This window comes from Ailuropoda melanoleuca, chromosome 12 (genome assembly GCF_002007445.2).
Source record: "Ailuropoda melanoleuca isolate Jingjing chromosome 12, ASM200744v2, whole genome shotgun sequence".
NCBI classification, from domain to species: Eukaryota; Metazoa; Chordata; class Mammalia; order Carnivora; family Ursidae; genus Ailuropoda; species Ailuropoda melanoleuca.
This window is the reverse complement of record NC_048229.1, coordinates 46,948,518-46,964,585: the sequence shown is the minus strand read 5'-3', so window position 1 is coordinate 46,964,585 and position 16,068 is coordinate 46,948,518. Positions and strand designations below refer to the sequence as shown.

Sequence of the window (16,068 nt, the reverse complement as noted above, 5' to 3'; positions counted from 1 at the left end):
ACGAGATAAGACTCAAGCATAGCAGGTGAGGCCTAGGCTTCTGGTTCTAGACAGCAAAGTGAGTGCATACACTCAATTCTCATTTCTCTTTAGTCCTACAGAAATGACCACATAGATATTTAGGATAAACATAAAAGACTAAAGCCATAGCAATGAACAGAAAGAAGGCCATCAAAGAAGATAATGTCGGTCCATTTCTAGTACAAAAGATAGCAAACGGAAGTGCATTAATAAATAAAGCAGAGCAGCAAAAGCCTATATAACCTAATCTATACCAACATACCAGAGTATCATAAAAATGCTGCCACAGGAATAGCAGCTGACCCACCAAAAAGAGAGGCTCCACAGGGGCACTTAGTTTGCAGGTACAATGGAGGGCAGACAGGAGAAGCGGGGCATGACACAGAACTGACTGAAGACCACAGGAGCCAGTTCCATGCTCCACATAGGGAACCACAGTCATCATTAAAACAGGGTTCTCCCTTAATATATCGAACAAATTGGCTGTGATAAGTTAATACTTCTAGTGTAGGCAATATCTTTCTCAAAGTAAAGCCTTTCACATTCTGGCATTTGGCAAAGGTGGTGAGGGTCTAGTTTGCTTCCCACCAGATCCCTGAGAGACAAAGCCCTCAGTCACATCTTCTTTATCTCTTGTTGAGGTGGTGGGTGGAGGAGACTACTTAATATACCAAGGATAACCAGACTGTCTATCACATTAATACATAATTAGATAAATGAGGAATTACCAGGTATGTTACAAAATAACCAGCAGGATGAAAGAGAAACACCACATTAATGAAACACAAAAATGACCTTGGACGTTATGCTTAGTGAAATATGCCAGACACAGAAAGGCAAATATTGCATGATTTCATCTATCTAAGGTACCAAGAATAGGTAAATTCATAGAGACAGAAAGTAGAATAGAGGTTACAATGGGCTGGAGGGAGAGGAGAAGGTGGACTCTTCATTTAATGGACACAGAGATTTGCTGGGGATGATGAAAAAGTTTTGAGTACAGATAGCAGAGATGGTTATACAACACTACAAAAGTATTTAATGCCACCAAACTGTACACTTATGAATGGTAAAACGAGAAATATTAGGTAATGTATATTGCACCACAGTAATAAAAAAGACAAAAATCACTTTGGAAATTCAACAAATGGTGCCGTGACAACTGAGTATCCACATGCAAAGAATGAAACTGGATGCCTACCTCACACACAAAATTAACTCAAAAAAGGTCAGAGGTCTAAATGTAATAACTAGGGGCGCCTGGGTGGCACAGCGGTTAAGCGTCTGCCTTCGGCTCAGGGCGTGATCCCGGCGTTATGGGATCGAGCCCCACAGCAGGCTCCTCTGCTGGGAGCCTGCTTCTTCCTCTCCCACTCCCCCTGCTTGTGTTCCCTCTCTCGCTGGCTGTCTCTATCTCTGTCAAATAAATAAAAAATCTTTATAAAAAAAAAGATTTAAATGTAATAACTAAACCTATAAAATTCTTAGAAGAAAACATAGGCATAAATTAAGCAATGGTTTCTTAGATATGACACCAAAAACACAAGAAATCAAAGAAAAAACAGAAAATTATACCATCAAAATGAAAAACTTCTGTGCTTCAAACAACACAATCAAGAAATTAGACTGGTAGTCCACTGAACAGGAGAAAATATTTGCAAATCATATAAGGGACTCATATCTAGGATATATAAAAAGAACACTTACAACACAATAACAAAAAGGCAAGTAACCCAATTTAAAAATGACCATGGTATCTTAATAGGGATCTCTCCAAAGAGCATATATATATACAAATTGCCAACAAACACATGAAAAGATGCTCAACAACACTGGTAACTGGGGAAATGCAAATCCAAACCACAGTGATATACTACTTCTCACCCACTAAAATGGCTATAATAAAAAAGGCAGATAAGAACAAATATTGACAAGAATGCAGAGAAATTGGAACCCTCATACACTGCTGGTAGGAGGGCAAAATAGTGCAGTCACTTTGGAAAACAGCCCAGCAGGTCCTCCAAATGTTAAACGTGTAATTAGCATATGACTTAGCAATTCCACTATATCCAAGAAAAATGAAAACATGTCACACAAAAACTTGTACAAATTTCACAGCACCATTATTCATAATAGCCAGAGAGTGGAAATAATCCAAATGTCCACCACCAGATGAATGGATAAATAAGATGTGGTATATATACAATGGAATGTTACTGAGCCATAAAAAGGAATGAAGTACAGACACATGCTACAACATTGAAGGACTTTGAAAACATCATGTGAAGTGAAAAAGCCAGTCACCAAATACCACATGTTACATGAAACCACTTACACAATACCACCAGAATAGAGAAAATCCATACAGACAGAGAGTAGATTAGTAGTTGCCTAAGGCTGGGGTAGGGATAGAGAGTAGGGTAGAGAAAAGTGGAGAGTGACTGTTAAAGGCCACAGAGTTTCTCTTGGGGGTGATGAAAATGTTCTATAAGTAATTGGGATGAATATACTAAGAACTGCTGAATTATTCACTTTAAATTAGTGAATTGGATAGGATTAATTATATCTCAATAAAGCTTTAATTAAGGAGAAAAAGACAATTCAAGGAATAGAAGAAATCTTAATTCTAATTTCTACTCATAGAAAGACTTATGAAGATAAACTATCTATTAAAAGAAAAGGAGGTGGGAACATGAAGGCCTAGACTGTTTTCCCTACTGCTCTTAATACAGTTATTCACCCTGAAAATAATTCAATGGATAATGATGACTCTGGGAGCCGGAAAGAAGAAGGCAGGCTGGACTGGTAAGAATGTAAGGACTTGAGGCAATGTGGTCAGATTCCTGAGATTCACATATGGGCAGAGCACCAGAGAGGACTGTGGCCTAAAACAACCAACAGGCACAAATTAAAAAATAAACACAAAAACAAAGTATTCTCTCTGGCTAAAGGAGGACTAGAAAAGAGGAAGCACAACACAGACTGAGTTGGGGGATCCAGCCCTAGCTCAGCAGAGCTCCCAACCAGTTAGTTGGCCACCGTGCCTTCAGCAGAAGCTTCAAAACTGCAGTGGGCCCGCCCGACCTCTGCCTCACACCAGGGCACTGGTGGGCCAAAAGGACTGTAGCATCAGCTAAGAAGCCCCAGTGAACTGTTCTGATGTTTGCTCTCTAAGTTGGGCTTCAGAGGGCAGTCCAATTTATCTACAATAGCAGCAGCAAAGCTCTGAGGGCCATCTCAACCCCCACTCCATAATCAGTGCACCAGCAGACAGTCTGATCTGCCTTCAGCTAAGCTTCACAGCAGTGACAAGCCAACCCCTGTTCCAGTGAATGGGCTGATCCACCCACTTCAGCTGAACTTGGTGCCTCCTAGCCTTCCACTCAGTGGAGACGCTGGCCAGACAGAAATGGCGTATTACCTATAAAACACAAATTTGAACTGACAAAGGATTTAATTCTCAGTGCTAAAAGAAAACAACTGTCAATCAAAAAATTCTGTGACTAACAAAATATCCTTTAGGAATGAAAGGGAAATAAAGACATTATCAGACAAAGGAAAACTAAGAATTATGTTCTGGCAGACCTACTCACAAATAATGTCTAAAAAAAGCTATTAAACAGAAAGAAAATGATAACAGAAAAAGGCTGGGATGTTCAGAAAGGAAAGAACAAGGGAATGGTAAAAGTTGAGATAAGCACAATAGACTTTTACCTCATGAATTTCTTCAATAAAATTTTATGGTTGAAGGGAAACTTTTCACACAATCTGATGTGCTGCTCAATAAATGCAGAGGAAATACTTTAAGAAATATGCTTAAAAAGTAAAAAAGGAAAGAAAACTAAATGGAAGTAAGGTTTCTACACTTCACTCGAAGAAAAATACTGATACCAAGAGGACTTTTGATAACTATGCGTACAGTAACTTCTGGAGGAACCACTAAGAAAATGTATAAAATCAATATACTAAAAAACATTTTAAGTAAACCAAAACGGAATTCTAAAAAAGTTCAAATAACCCACAAGATGTCCTTCAACAGGTGAATGGTTAAACAATGATATGGCCATACTGAAAAACCACTCAGCAATAAACAGGAACAAACTTGATATACCCAGTAACTTGGATCTATCTCTTTGGAATTAGGCTGAGTGAAGAAAGCCAATCTACAAGGTTATACACCACATAGTTCCATTTATATAACATTTGTGAAATGACAAATTATAAAATGGAAAACAGATTAGCGGTTGCCAGAGGTTAAGGAGAGCAGGGAGGGAGTGGGTATGGCTATAAAAGGGTAACACAGGGAAGGCTTAGGATGATAGTGATGGCATATTTTAGTATACTGACACTGGTGGTAGCCACACAAAGTTACACATGTAATGAAAATGGTTAGAACTATACACACAAACACAAGTGAGTGTATATATAACATAAAATATGAATAAGCTCTATGAAATCTATCAATGTTAGTTTTCTGTTTTTCAAGATGCACTACAATTACATAAGATGTTAACATTGTGGAACGCTAGTAAAAGGTTCAAAGGCCCTCTCTGGGTATTTCTTTGCCATTTCCTATGGATCTATACTTATTTCAAAATTAAAAGTTAAAAAATTTGGAGGGAGCCTGGGTGGTTCAGTTTGTTAAGCGTCTGCCTTCGCCTCAGGTCGTGATCCCAGGGTCCTGGGATCGAGCACCACATTGGGTTCCCTGCTCGTTGAGGAGCCTGCTTCTCTCTCTCCCTCTGTCTGCCACTCCCTCTGCTTGTGCTCACTCTCTCTCTGGCAAATAAATAAATAAATAAATAAATAAAATCTTTTAAAAAAAGTTAAAAAATTTTACTAATTGACACCTCAAAAATTTTTGATTGTCTAAATTTGTTAATAATTGTGATAATAATTTTAAATAAAAAACCAGGAAGCTATGAAAGGAATAACCAGAGAACAAAGATGAGCTATTAGAAATTAAAAATATGACCTTGAAAAAAAATTCAACAGAAGAGCTGGAACAAAAAGTTGTGGAAGAGTCTCTGAATACAGAGAAAAAAAATCCAAAACCCAAACCAAACCAACAAAAAACCCCAAAGAAACAAGAAACCATTAGAAAAAAAAGGGAAGAGATTCAGGGGATCATTCCTGTAGGACTACGATATGACTAATAAAGGAATCCTAAAGAAAGAACAGAAAAAGGAAAGTAATAATTTAAGAAAATTTCCCACAGCTGAAGAAAGTCGCAAACTGAAAGGGCCCAAGTGCCAAGCAGAGCAAATGCAAACAAGACCCACAGAAAAATAGAAATTTTAGGACACCAAAATTAAAGACAAGGATATGACTCCAAAAATGTAGTTTTATTACAACGTGTAGAGTAACAAAGGTGATAAATAAAAGAATCACAAACAACTACTAAATATTAGGAGATAAAGATGGAAGACAAGTTGAGGTATACTCTTTACAAAGAAACAACAGAAACTGTGCAAAGGTAAAAACATCAAGCTAAAAGAGTCACATCACATTGTCCAGAAATTTGGAGACAGAGGTGAAAACGTACAGTTTTTTAAAAAAAGACTCTTCTGGAGATAGGGAAATGGTGGAATGGCCAACACTCCCAATGTAATGTAATGCAATTGCATTGTAATCTCAGCTGCATGATTTCACTTTTTACAGCATGCATTTATACAATTTTTATATATATTCAAAAAAAAGAGGCAATATCTGGGGCTAAGATTTTAAGGATTCTTTTTTTTTTTTTTTTAAGATTTTATTTATTTATTTGAAAGAGAGAGAGACAGACAGCGAGAGAGAGGGAACACCAGCAGGGGGAGTGTGAGAGGAAGAAGCAGGCTCCCAGCAGAGCAGGGAGCCCAGTGTGGGACTTGATCCCAGGACTCTGGGATCACACCCTGAGCTGAAGGCAGACACTTAACGACTGAGCCACCCAGGCGCCCCAATTTTAAGGATTCTGACTGAAAAGAGGCCAGGATTTCGGGATGTAGGTTGCCCTGGGCATGGAGGCCCCAGAGTGGGTGAGCGCAAGGTATTTTATTAGATCAGCAAGTCTGCTGAGATTGTAGTACAGGAGAATTGGGAGAAATTTGGAGAAACTGCAAGATACAGGTGAAAAACAAAAAACTTAGGTGCTGTGTAGGACCTTAAATGTCAGGATATGGAGTTTAGAATCTATTCTGAGGAGAGCAGGGAGTCATGGAAGGTTTTTGTTTTTTGTTTTGTTTTGCATTTATTTATTTGAGAGAGAGAGAGAGCATGTACACAAGCAGGAAGGGCAAGGAGAGGGAGAGACAATTTCAAGCAGACTCCACACAGAGTGCACAGCCCGACTCAGGGCTGGATCTCACAACCCTGAGATCATGACCTGAGTTGAAACCAAGAGTTGGGCGCTTAACCGACCCAGTGCCCTCATGGAAGGTTTTAAGCAGGGAATTCCACTAATGGGCCCAGGCTTTAAAAGATCATGTATTCTGAAGCACAGAGAATAAACAGAGAGACTGGAGTCAGAGAGAGATTATTAAAACCATGCCATTGAGTAGTAATGAAGTCTAAGTGGTACATGGCACTGGGGCTGAATATGAAGAGACAAATATGAATGCTACGGTGAAGGCAGAGCCGATATGAGAACGATCTGGACAGAAGAGCTACTGGCATGAGAAGGGACCACTGAGGCAATGTCCTTATCCAAGACAAGGACTATGGAAAGAAAGGCAGATTGGAAGAGAGAAGATAACACATTTGGTATTAGAAATGTGTTTTTGGTCATCAGGGAAATGCAAATCAAAACTACAATGAGATATCACCTCACACCTGTCAGAATGGATAAAATAAAAAAGACAAGAAACAACAGATGTTAGTGAGAATGTAAAGAGAAAGGAACACTCGTGCACTGTTGGTGGAAATGCAGAATGGTGCAGCCACTCTGGAAAACAGTGTGGAGCTTCCTTAAAAAGTTAAAAATAGAACTACCTTGTGATTCAGCAATTGCACTACTGGGTATTTACCCAAAGAATGGGATACATGTACCCCTATGTGTATAGCATCATTATTTACAGTGGCCAAATTATGGAAGTAGCCCATGTGTCCATCGACTGATGAATGGTAAAAGAGGATATGGTATATATACACAATGGAATATTATTGAGCTATAAAGAAAGAATGAAATCTTGCCATTTGCGATGACATGGATGGAGCTAGACAATATAATGCTAAGCAAAATAAGTCAGAGAAAGACAAATACCATATGATTTCACCCATATGTGGAATTTAAGAAACAAAACATACAAGAAAAAAAATGAGAGAGAAAAAGAGAGAGAGAGAGACAAAGCAAGAAACAGACTTTTTAATAGAGAACAATCTGATGGTTACCAGAGTGGAGGGTGGGGGATGGGTTAAACTGGTGATGGAAATTAAGGAAGGCATTTGTTGCAATGAGCACTGGGCAATGTATAGAAATGTTGAATTACTATATTGTACACCTGAAACTAACATAACACTGTATATTAACTAACTAGAATTAAAATAAAAATTTAAAAAAATTTTGTAATTCATCAAAAAAGAATGTGTTTTATTTTTTTTATTTTTTAATTTTTTTTTAAAGATTTTATTTATTTATTTGACAGAGACAGCCAGCGAGAGAGGGAACACAGCAGGGGAGTGGGAGAGGAAGAAGCAGGCTCCCAGCGCAGGAGCCCGATGTGGGACTCGATCCCAGGACACCGGGATCACTCCCTGAGCCAAAGGCAGACACTTAACGACTGCGCCACCCAGGCGCCCCTGCTTTATTTTTTAAACAACTTTAGTGAGAGATGATTGACATGCAAAAGCTGTACATATTTAATGTCTACAGACTAGATGAATTGGAGATAAGTATACATCCAGAATTGTTGGATTTTAAATGCTACATCTGTGGAGAGATGACCACCAAGTAGTTGGAAATTCAAGTTTAAATATTAGGAAAAAGGTTAGGATTAGAGATAAATATTTAGAGACATTTGTATGAGAAGTGTACTATTTCCCATGACATACCTTCCTCCCACACATACCTTCAAGCACACTCAAACATTCAAGTTAAACATTGACTACCTTCTATATAACAGGTGTTATGATACTATCAGAGGTACTGAAGGTATAAAAATAAATGAAACATGTTCTCTGATCTCTGAGAACTTACATTCTAAGATCTCCAAAAGGTGGGTTTGGGGTTTTTTTGGGGGGAGGGGTCAAAACCTCACAATACTATAAAGTATATCTGCTGTCATTTACAATACTTTTCTTTCTACTCCTCTAAACTTACTGATAAGAGAGGACTTCTTTTATTTTCTAAGTAACATCAAAAGACAACAGCAATTTCTGACTAGTGAGAAAGTAGTGAGGGAGGTCATCCCAGATGATATCACTTTTTCAACCCCAGTCTTAAACCCAGGTATAAAAAGACTTCCCTTTACATGAAATTAATTGTTATGGTTATTAAGAAAATCAACAGCTCTCAATTTAGTCCTCATTGTTTTAGGTTTGTCATTTGCCAATAGCCCTATGCATACCTGAAGGAGTGGACAATTCCACAGTTGTGGCACACTCCTTTCTTTCTGGATTATGGAAACTTCTTTCTGCCATAACCTTTCTGTGAAGGAATGCATTGATTCAGCAGGCCTGAGCTGTTCAAACTCTGAACACTTCCAAGGAAGGAATATTTGCAGGATGGGCCTTTGGCTGACTTCTTGGAATGATCTGTCAGATAAGAGTGTCTTTGCAAGCTTAATTAAGGCCATGGACCATATTGTACCAGTTTGCCCAGATGGTTTTATGCTAACAATGTGATTTACGGTGAACATCTATTTTGCTTTTTTTTTCTTTCCCTCTGGGGAGCTGGAGTTTGAATAACCAAGGTCAGTCATGCAGGTGCTACATGCCTACATGACTGACCCTCAATAAAAACCCTGGACACTCAAGCTTGAGCAAGTATTGGTTGGCAATGTTTTGCATGTGTTTTCACACATCGCTGCTGGGTAAGTGTGTCTCACATGACTCCACTGGGAATGGACACTGGGAAGCTTGTGCCTGGTTTCCTCAAGACTTGCCCTGAGTGCCTTTGATGATTTTATCTTGCATCTTTTCACTGTAACAAACCATAACTGTAAGTATCAGAGCTTCCAAATCCTGTGAGTTCATCTAGTGAATCACTGACGCAAAGATACATGAGGACCTCTGACACATCTTCCTTCAAAGTCAGGGACTTTTTTCCTTTCCAGAAATTGTCTGAACTTTACTACTCTCTATTTTTCCCATCATTCGGTAGGGTTTAAAGCACCTGGTCAATCCCCACAGACAAGTTAATTGCAAAGTCTGACCTGGTCAATAATGACCAAGAGAAGGGCACCTGGGTGGCTCAGTCGGTTAAGTGTCTGCCTTCGGCTCAGGTCAGGATCCTAGGGTCCTGGGATCGAGTCCCAAGTCCGGCTCCCTGCTCAGCGGGGAGCCTGCTTCTCCCTCTCCCCACTGCTCCTACTCTCTCTATCTCTCTCAAATAAATAAAATCTTTAAAAAATAATAATAATAATGCCCAAGAGGTCTCTGACATCAACATTTTAAGCACAGGGTTATGTCTGACTTCTCTATTTCATCAGTCAATGCTATCCAGTCCCAGCAACGGACAAGGTCACGTCTGGTCTTGGAAGCGGCAAAGGCACCTCACCACTTTATATATCACTACAACCAAGCTGCCAACAGGGTGGGGCATGATGGCTCCCAGCAATTTTCTGCTGCCAATCCTCCTGTCATCTCCTTCTCAGAAACTGTACACAACTCTGCACAGATGTAATCCCCATGAAGCTGCAAGAGAGAAGCCCTTGTCCTTACCCTACAGTAAGTCTCTTATGCAGGATGCGGCTCTACCTGGGAGGCATGGCATAAATAATTTAGTAGCAACATTAGAAAACGATTTCAATATAAAAAATACACCTACACTCATGTATACTCTATAAGCTTTCTTGAATGGGAAAGAAAGAGTTGGAAGTATGTCAAAAATTACACAGAACCCATAGCCTTCCTTATATGTATCAAGCATGAAATAACTGTTTAAATTGTTAAATTGTTGATTTAGTTAGTTATGTGCTTTGATGCTCTCTAGCTCCTATCCCCACAACTCAAATCTGTGACCTATTCCTTTATTTTCTAAGAAAAGGCTTTGCGATTTCATTACCCTAAAGAAGTTGGTAACACACGTGAAATGCTATGTAAATGATACACACCAGTCTTAAAATGGCTCAGAGTCACAGCACTGGGTAATAGGAAGTTAAATGTATTCCCTATTTTACCATTTCTTCAAGTGAAATTGCATATTCAAATTTGTACAGAATGTATCCTTGTACGGCACTGACACAAGTGGTAACTAAGATAAAGGCCAAATCCTCACCTTACACAGGAGTTGAACAGGCCAGTGAAAAATTTCTAACACATATTAACATAGGGATTTTATGTCCTTGAGAAAATCTTAACATTTATTTACAAGTCTCCCAAATAGCTTCTCATTTATAAACCACTCAGAGTAATTACATGTTTTGTTGAAGACCAGCAAAAGAATCAGAGAAATAGTATGACAGAATCCAATGGACCTGGTTGGCTTTCCCTTTCTCTCATAAAAACAAGTACTTATTTGTGTGTGTGTGTGTGTGTGTGTGTGTGTGTGTGTGTGTGTGTGATTACACGTATATGCATGTTTTTTAAAATAAAAGGGGCATTTGGGTTTCTGGTTTTTTGCTCTTTTTAAAATAGGCTCCATGCCCAGCATGGATCCTAATGCAGGACTCAAACTCACAACCATGAGATCAAAACCTGAGCCGAGATCAAGAGTTGAAAACTTAACCAACTGAGCCACCCAGGTGCCCCAAAAGCAGCATTTTGATTTTATAAGCATATCTTCTGGAAGTGCTGTTACTCTTATTAAATACATGTTAACTGCTTGGAATCCCAGGCACACACTCAGGTTCATTCCCTTTCTCCTCAGGCAGTTTCCATAATCCACAACATTTTCATTTTAACGGTCCTCATTACTGGTATCATTTAATACTTGAGGGTTTGCTCTCAAATCAACATCAATCTTGCTGATCCTGCAAACACTTATTTTGTTGACACAACACAGTCTGAATCCATAGCTACTAAATGTAAAAAATTTTAAATTATTCCTTCACCCAACATGTCACCAAGTACTAAGAACACTCTGTCAGTCACTCAATCCTGTCACAGGGACACAGAAATGGATAGACATTAAGCATAGGGCCTTTCACGGGGCCCCACTTCCACCTCATATATCCCCTTGCCCATACATACATACTGTATCCTCCCGTAGGCATTTAGCACTTTAAACTCAACCACTATGAAGATAAAAATGTTTACCTGGAAGACATCCTGTTGGACACATCTGACTCATACTTCTTCATTAACAAATAATCTTTTACCACAAGTAAATCTTAACTAACCAGAAAAGAGAAAAGCCTTGTCCTCAGAAAAAGCAATAAAAACATACTCAGAGTAATATTTCTTTTTAAATTATCTTTAAATGTCTCTAGATAAGTCTAAATTAAGAAAAAAAAATCTCCTTACTTGATTGGAAAACCTCATGCTCACGTTACGCTGATTCTGTAGTGGGACATAGCGCTGGACAGGATCAATGTCTTTAGGACTGATTAATTCATCAGCTGAAAAAAAAAAGGGAAATGACATTATCAAAAATGCATCTGTACAACACTATAAACCAACTAGACCTAATAGCAATAGAACACTTCATCCAACAAGAACACAATATATATCCTCCTCAATGCACATGGAATATCTTCCATATACTAGGCCATAGAACAATCCTCAATGAATTTAAAGAAATAAATTATATAAAATATGATTCTGACCACAATAGAATGAAATTAGAAAAAATCAATAGGTAGAAATTTTAGAAATTCAAATACATGGAAATCAACACACTCCTAAATAACCAGTGGGTCAAAAAAGAAGACAAATGGGAAATCAGAAAATAGTTTCTAATACATCTTCTGATGAGATGATTGAAAATGAAGACACAATATACCAAAACTTATGGATGTAGCTAAATCGATGCTCAGAGGAAAACTTGGAGCTGTAAATGCCTATATTAAACAGAAGAAAAACTTCAAATCAGTAATGTATCTTTCCATCTTAAGATAGCTGATGAAAAGGAGAAAACTAAATCAAAAGCAAGCAGAAGGAAGGAAATAGTAAAGATTAGAGTAGAAGTTAATGAAATAGGATATAGAAAAGCGATATGGAATACAAATAAACTAAAAGTAGATTCTTGAAAAGCTCAAAAGTGGACAAAACTTTAGCTAGACTGACCAAGAAAAAAAGAAGACTCAAATTACTAAAACAGGAATGGAAGTTACGAACATTATCACTGACCTTCAGGGTTAGATGACAATACAATGAACAGATGTATGCCAATAATTTAGATATCCTAGACGGATATGAACAAATTCCTAGAAATACACACATTATCAAAACTAACTCAAGAAGGAACCAAAAATACAGATTTTTATTTATTTATTTTCAGGACTTTATTTATTTGAGAGAGAGAGAGCACACAGAGGGAGAGTGAGAGGGAGAAGCAGACTCCCCACTGAGCAGAGAGCCCGACGCGGGGCTCAATTCCGGGACCCTGAGATCATGACTTGAGTCAAAGGCAGATGCTTAACCGACTGAGCCACCCAAGCACCCCTATAAACAGATTTATAACAAGTGACTGAAACCTCCTGGAAAAAACAAAAAAAAAAAAACACAAGCCCAAGACATCATGGCTTCATTGGTGAATTCTACCAAACAGTTAAAGAAGTAAAACCAATCTTTCACACACTTTTCCAAAATAGTAGGAAATACTTTCCAACTCATTCAAAGAGGCCAAAACTACAAAAATCGAAACATAAGTAACAAAGAAGAGATGAGATAAATTGAACTTTGTCAAATTATAGCCTTGTGGACCTCAAAGGACATGATGAAAAAAGTGAAATGACAACCCACAGAATGGGAGAAAATATCTGCAAATCATATATCTTGTAAGGGACTTCTGCCTTGAATATACATAAAAAAACTTATGACTCAATTAAAAAAAAAAACAACACAATTAAAAAATGGCCACAGTACCCGAATAGACACTTCTCCAAAAAAGACGCACAAATTACCACTAAGCACGTGAAAAGATGCTCAACAACATTAAGTCATTTAGGAAATGCTCATCAAAATCACAATGAGATACCACTTCATATCTATTAGGATGCTCTAATCAAAAAGCAGACAAGAACAATGGTGGGAGAGGATGCAGAGAAAATGGAGTCCTCATACATTGTTAGATGGAATGCATTACGGTACTATTACTTTGGAAAACAGTCTGGAATTACTCAAAATGTTAAACACAGAGTTACCATATGACTCAGCAATTCTACCCTAGGTATTATACCCAAGAGAAATGAAAACATATGTCAAACAATAACTTGTACGTTAAAGTGCACAGCAGCATCATTCATAAAAGCAAAATAGTGGGAGCAATCCAAAAGCCCATCACCAGATGAATGGATAAATTAAATGTGGTATATATATATATATATATACAACGGAATGTTATTTGACCATAAAAGAATTAAGTGCTGATACACAATGAACCTTGAAAACAGGTTACGTGAAAAAAGCCAGTCACAAAGGAAAGGAATTATATGATTCAAGGTATATGAAATGTTCACAATAGGCAAATCTATAAGTATAGTAAGTAGATTAATGAGTGTCCAGTGTCGGGGGAAAGGGTGAAGTGATAAGAGGTGAGTGGGGAGTAATTCGGTATGAGGTTTTTTGAAGGGTGATAAAAATATTCTAAAATTGATTGTGGTGATGGTTGTTCAAGTCTCTGTGAATAAACTAAAAACCACTGAATTTAAACTTGGAATAGGTTAAGATATAGAATGTAAATTATACCTCAATAAACCTGTTCTAAAAATAAAATATTTGCATTCTCTCAAGAAGGAAACCAGTTCATAAAGGGGAGACAAAGTGTTTCTTGATATTAAATTCTAAAAGATTTCTGAGATAGGGCATTTTTCATGGGGCACTAACAGCATGAAAGCAACGGCTTCAACTGCTGTTGTACTACAAGTCCCTTTCACCTGGTAGTTCCTTGTGGCGATTTCGGATAAAATTCAAGGACATAACAATGAAGGCAATTTAGAATGTATGGAAGGAGAGGGTGGGGAGAAGGTGTTAAGTCAGTGGTTCTCTGCTGTCTTCTGCTGTAACAGCCCCCAGAGAGACGCAGAACCTCGGGCTCAATGCAGCAGCGATTCTCCATGGACATGGAGAGGACCATGCTGGGAGGGGTGGTGGGAAGAAAGCTTTGAAGTGCAATTCTGCATAACCTCATTGCAGTGCAAGTTGGCAGTATCTATGCACATCTGCAGAAGGCATACTCTGTCCCAGCAACTGCACATCCATAAGGTTATCTCAGTTATACTCAGACATGTAAAGGTAACTGAATAATAACATTAAAAAAAAGAGAATTTAACTTCTCCCAAAGTGAATCAGCACAATTTCTGCTGCACTTAAGCTATGAAAATGCCTTAGTTCATATTTGATCTTCAATTCTTTACTGATTACATAAAAATGACACCATGCTGAGTTTTGTATAAATTCACCTGTGTATAATATTTAGTAAAAAAAACCAAACAAACAAAACCAAACCTCATTTTCCATAGATTTTTAGGTACTTCTTTTAGTCAGTGAATAATTCTGAGAAACAGAGCAGAGAGTCAACTACAAAAACGCTTATAAATTTCTTTGCAGCTGGGGTAATGTCTCTCATTATACAGGTATTTTTATTCTGGGGTAACTTCAGGGCACGTATGCAATGCTATCCAATAGACAAAATCACCAAAGGTGTTTTTAGTAACTCTGGAAAGATGTTTTCAATAATAATAAAAGTGATATCAATAGTAGAATGACAAGAAAAAGGCGGAATAACGCAGCCACTGCTGCCTCTGCCACAGGAACCACAGCAACACTTAGACGGTGCTTACTATGTTTCTAGCCTCATTTGAAAAGCATTTCATGTATACTAATTCATTAATCCTCACCACAACCGTGTCATTTTACAGATGACAAAATGGAGGCATAGAGGGGCTCAGCAGCTTGCACACAGCAGGTAAGTGACAGAGCTCAGATTTAAACCGTCTCTCTCTCAAGTCTGCACTCGTAGCCCAGACTAATTTTACCCATTAAGAACACTGACACTGTAAATAACACAGATGGAAAAGATACCAAGAGGAGAAAACATTAAACAAATAATTTAGACCTTCATATGTTATATTTTTCCTATTCAAATCACAGAACATTCCTCTATCTCTAAATATATATATATACAAATATATACATATATATACACACACATATATATACATATATATATATATATACACACACACATATATATACTATTGCAAAATGTAAACCAAACCAATATAGGCTTAATTATGGCAAATACCTCCATATAATTTCTATTTATTAATATCAGTTGAGATCATGATGCAGGGTTGATTAGTACAGTGATATTCTAAATAGCACCAAATTATTTCCCTATCTCATTTGTCTGATCATTGAGATGTGAAAAAATTTCCACTACCAACAAGCATTTTACATAATTAATGTTTCACTGTCTTTCTACAGAAATGAAATTCTATCTTTATTATTTTGTTATTTATAAATGATGACAGAAAAATTAAGAAATCTTATATCCTTGGAAAGCATAAATGCTAATCTATTCAAATTGATATGGATCAAACAGTTAACCTAATCTCTTGAAAAAGCTTATTTCTTTGCATTTCCTTCTCATTTCTCTATTTGTACTGCACCTATATATCCAGCTTGACTTTCCAACTTACACCGTGTGCTCATCTATAACCCCACAGGCTGTATGCGTCTCATTCATGGCTATTCCCCACTTTCTAGCACAGCATCTGCCATATAGTAGGTGCTCAAGAGACT

General features: G+C 37.7%; 1 protein-coding gene across 1 annotated transcript in view; it reads right to left on the bottom strand.

The window, feature by feature from the left end:
- PHKB (phosphorylase kinase regulatory subunit beta) overlaps positions 1-16,068 on the bottom strand; it is a 219,923-nt gene that overhangs the window by 69,380 nt on the left and 134,475 nt on the right. Inside the window, exon 15 of the mRNA XM_034639023.1 lies at positions 11,626-11,720. Within this exon, the coding sequence (XP_034494914.1) occupies positions 11,626-11,720 (95 nt within the window). The remainder of the gene's footprint in view (positions 1-11,625; positions 11,721-16,068) is intronic.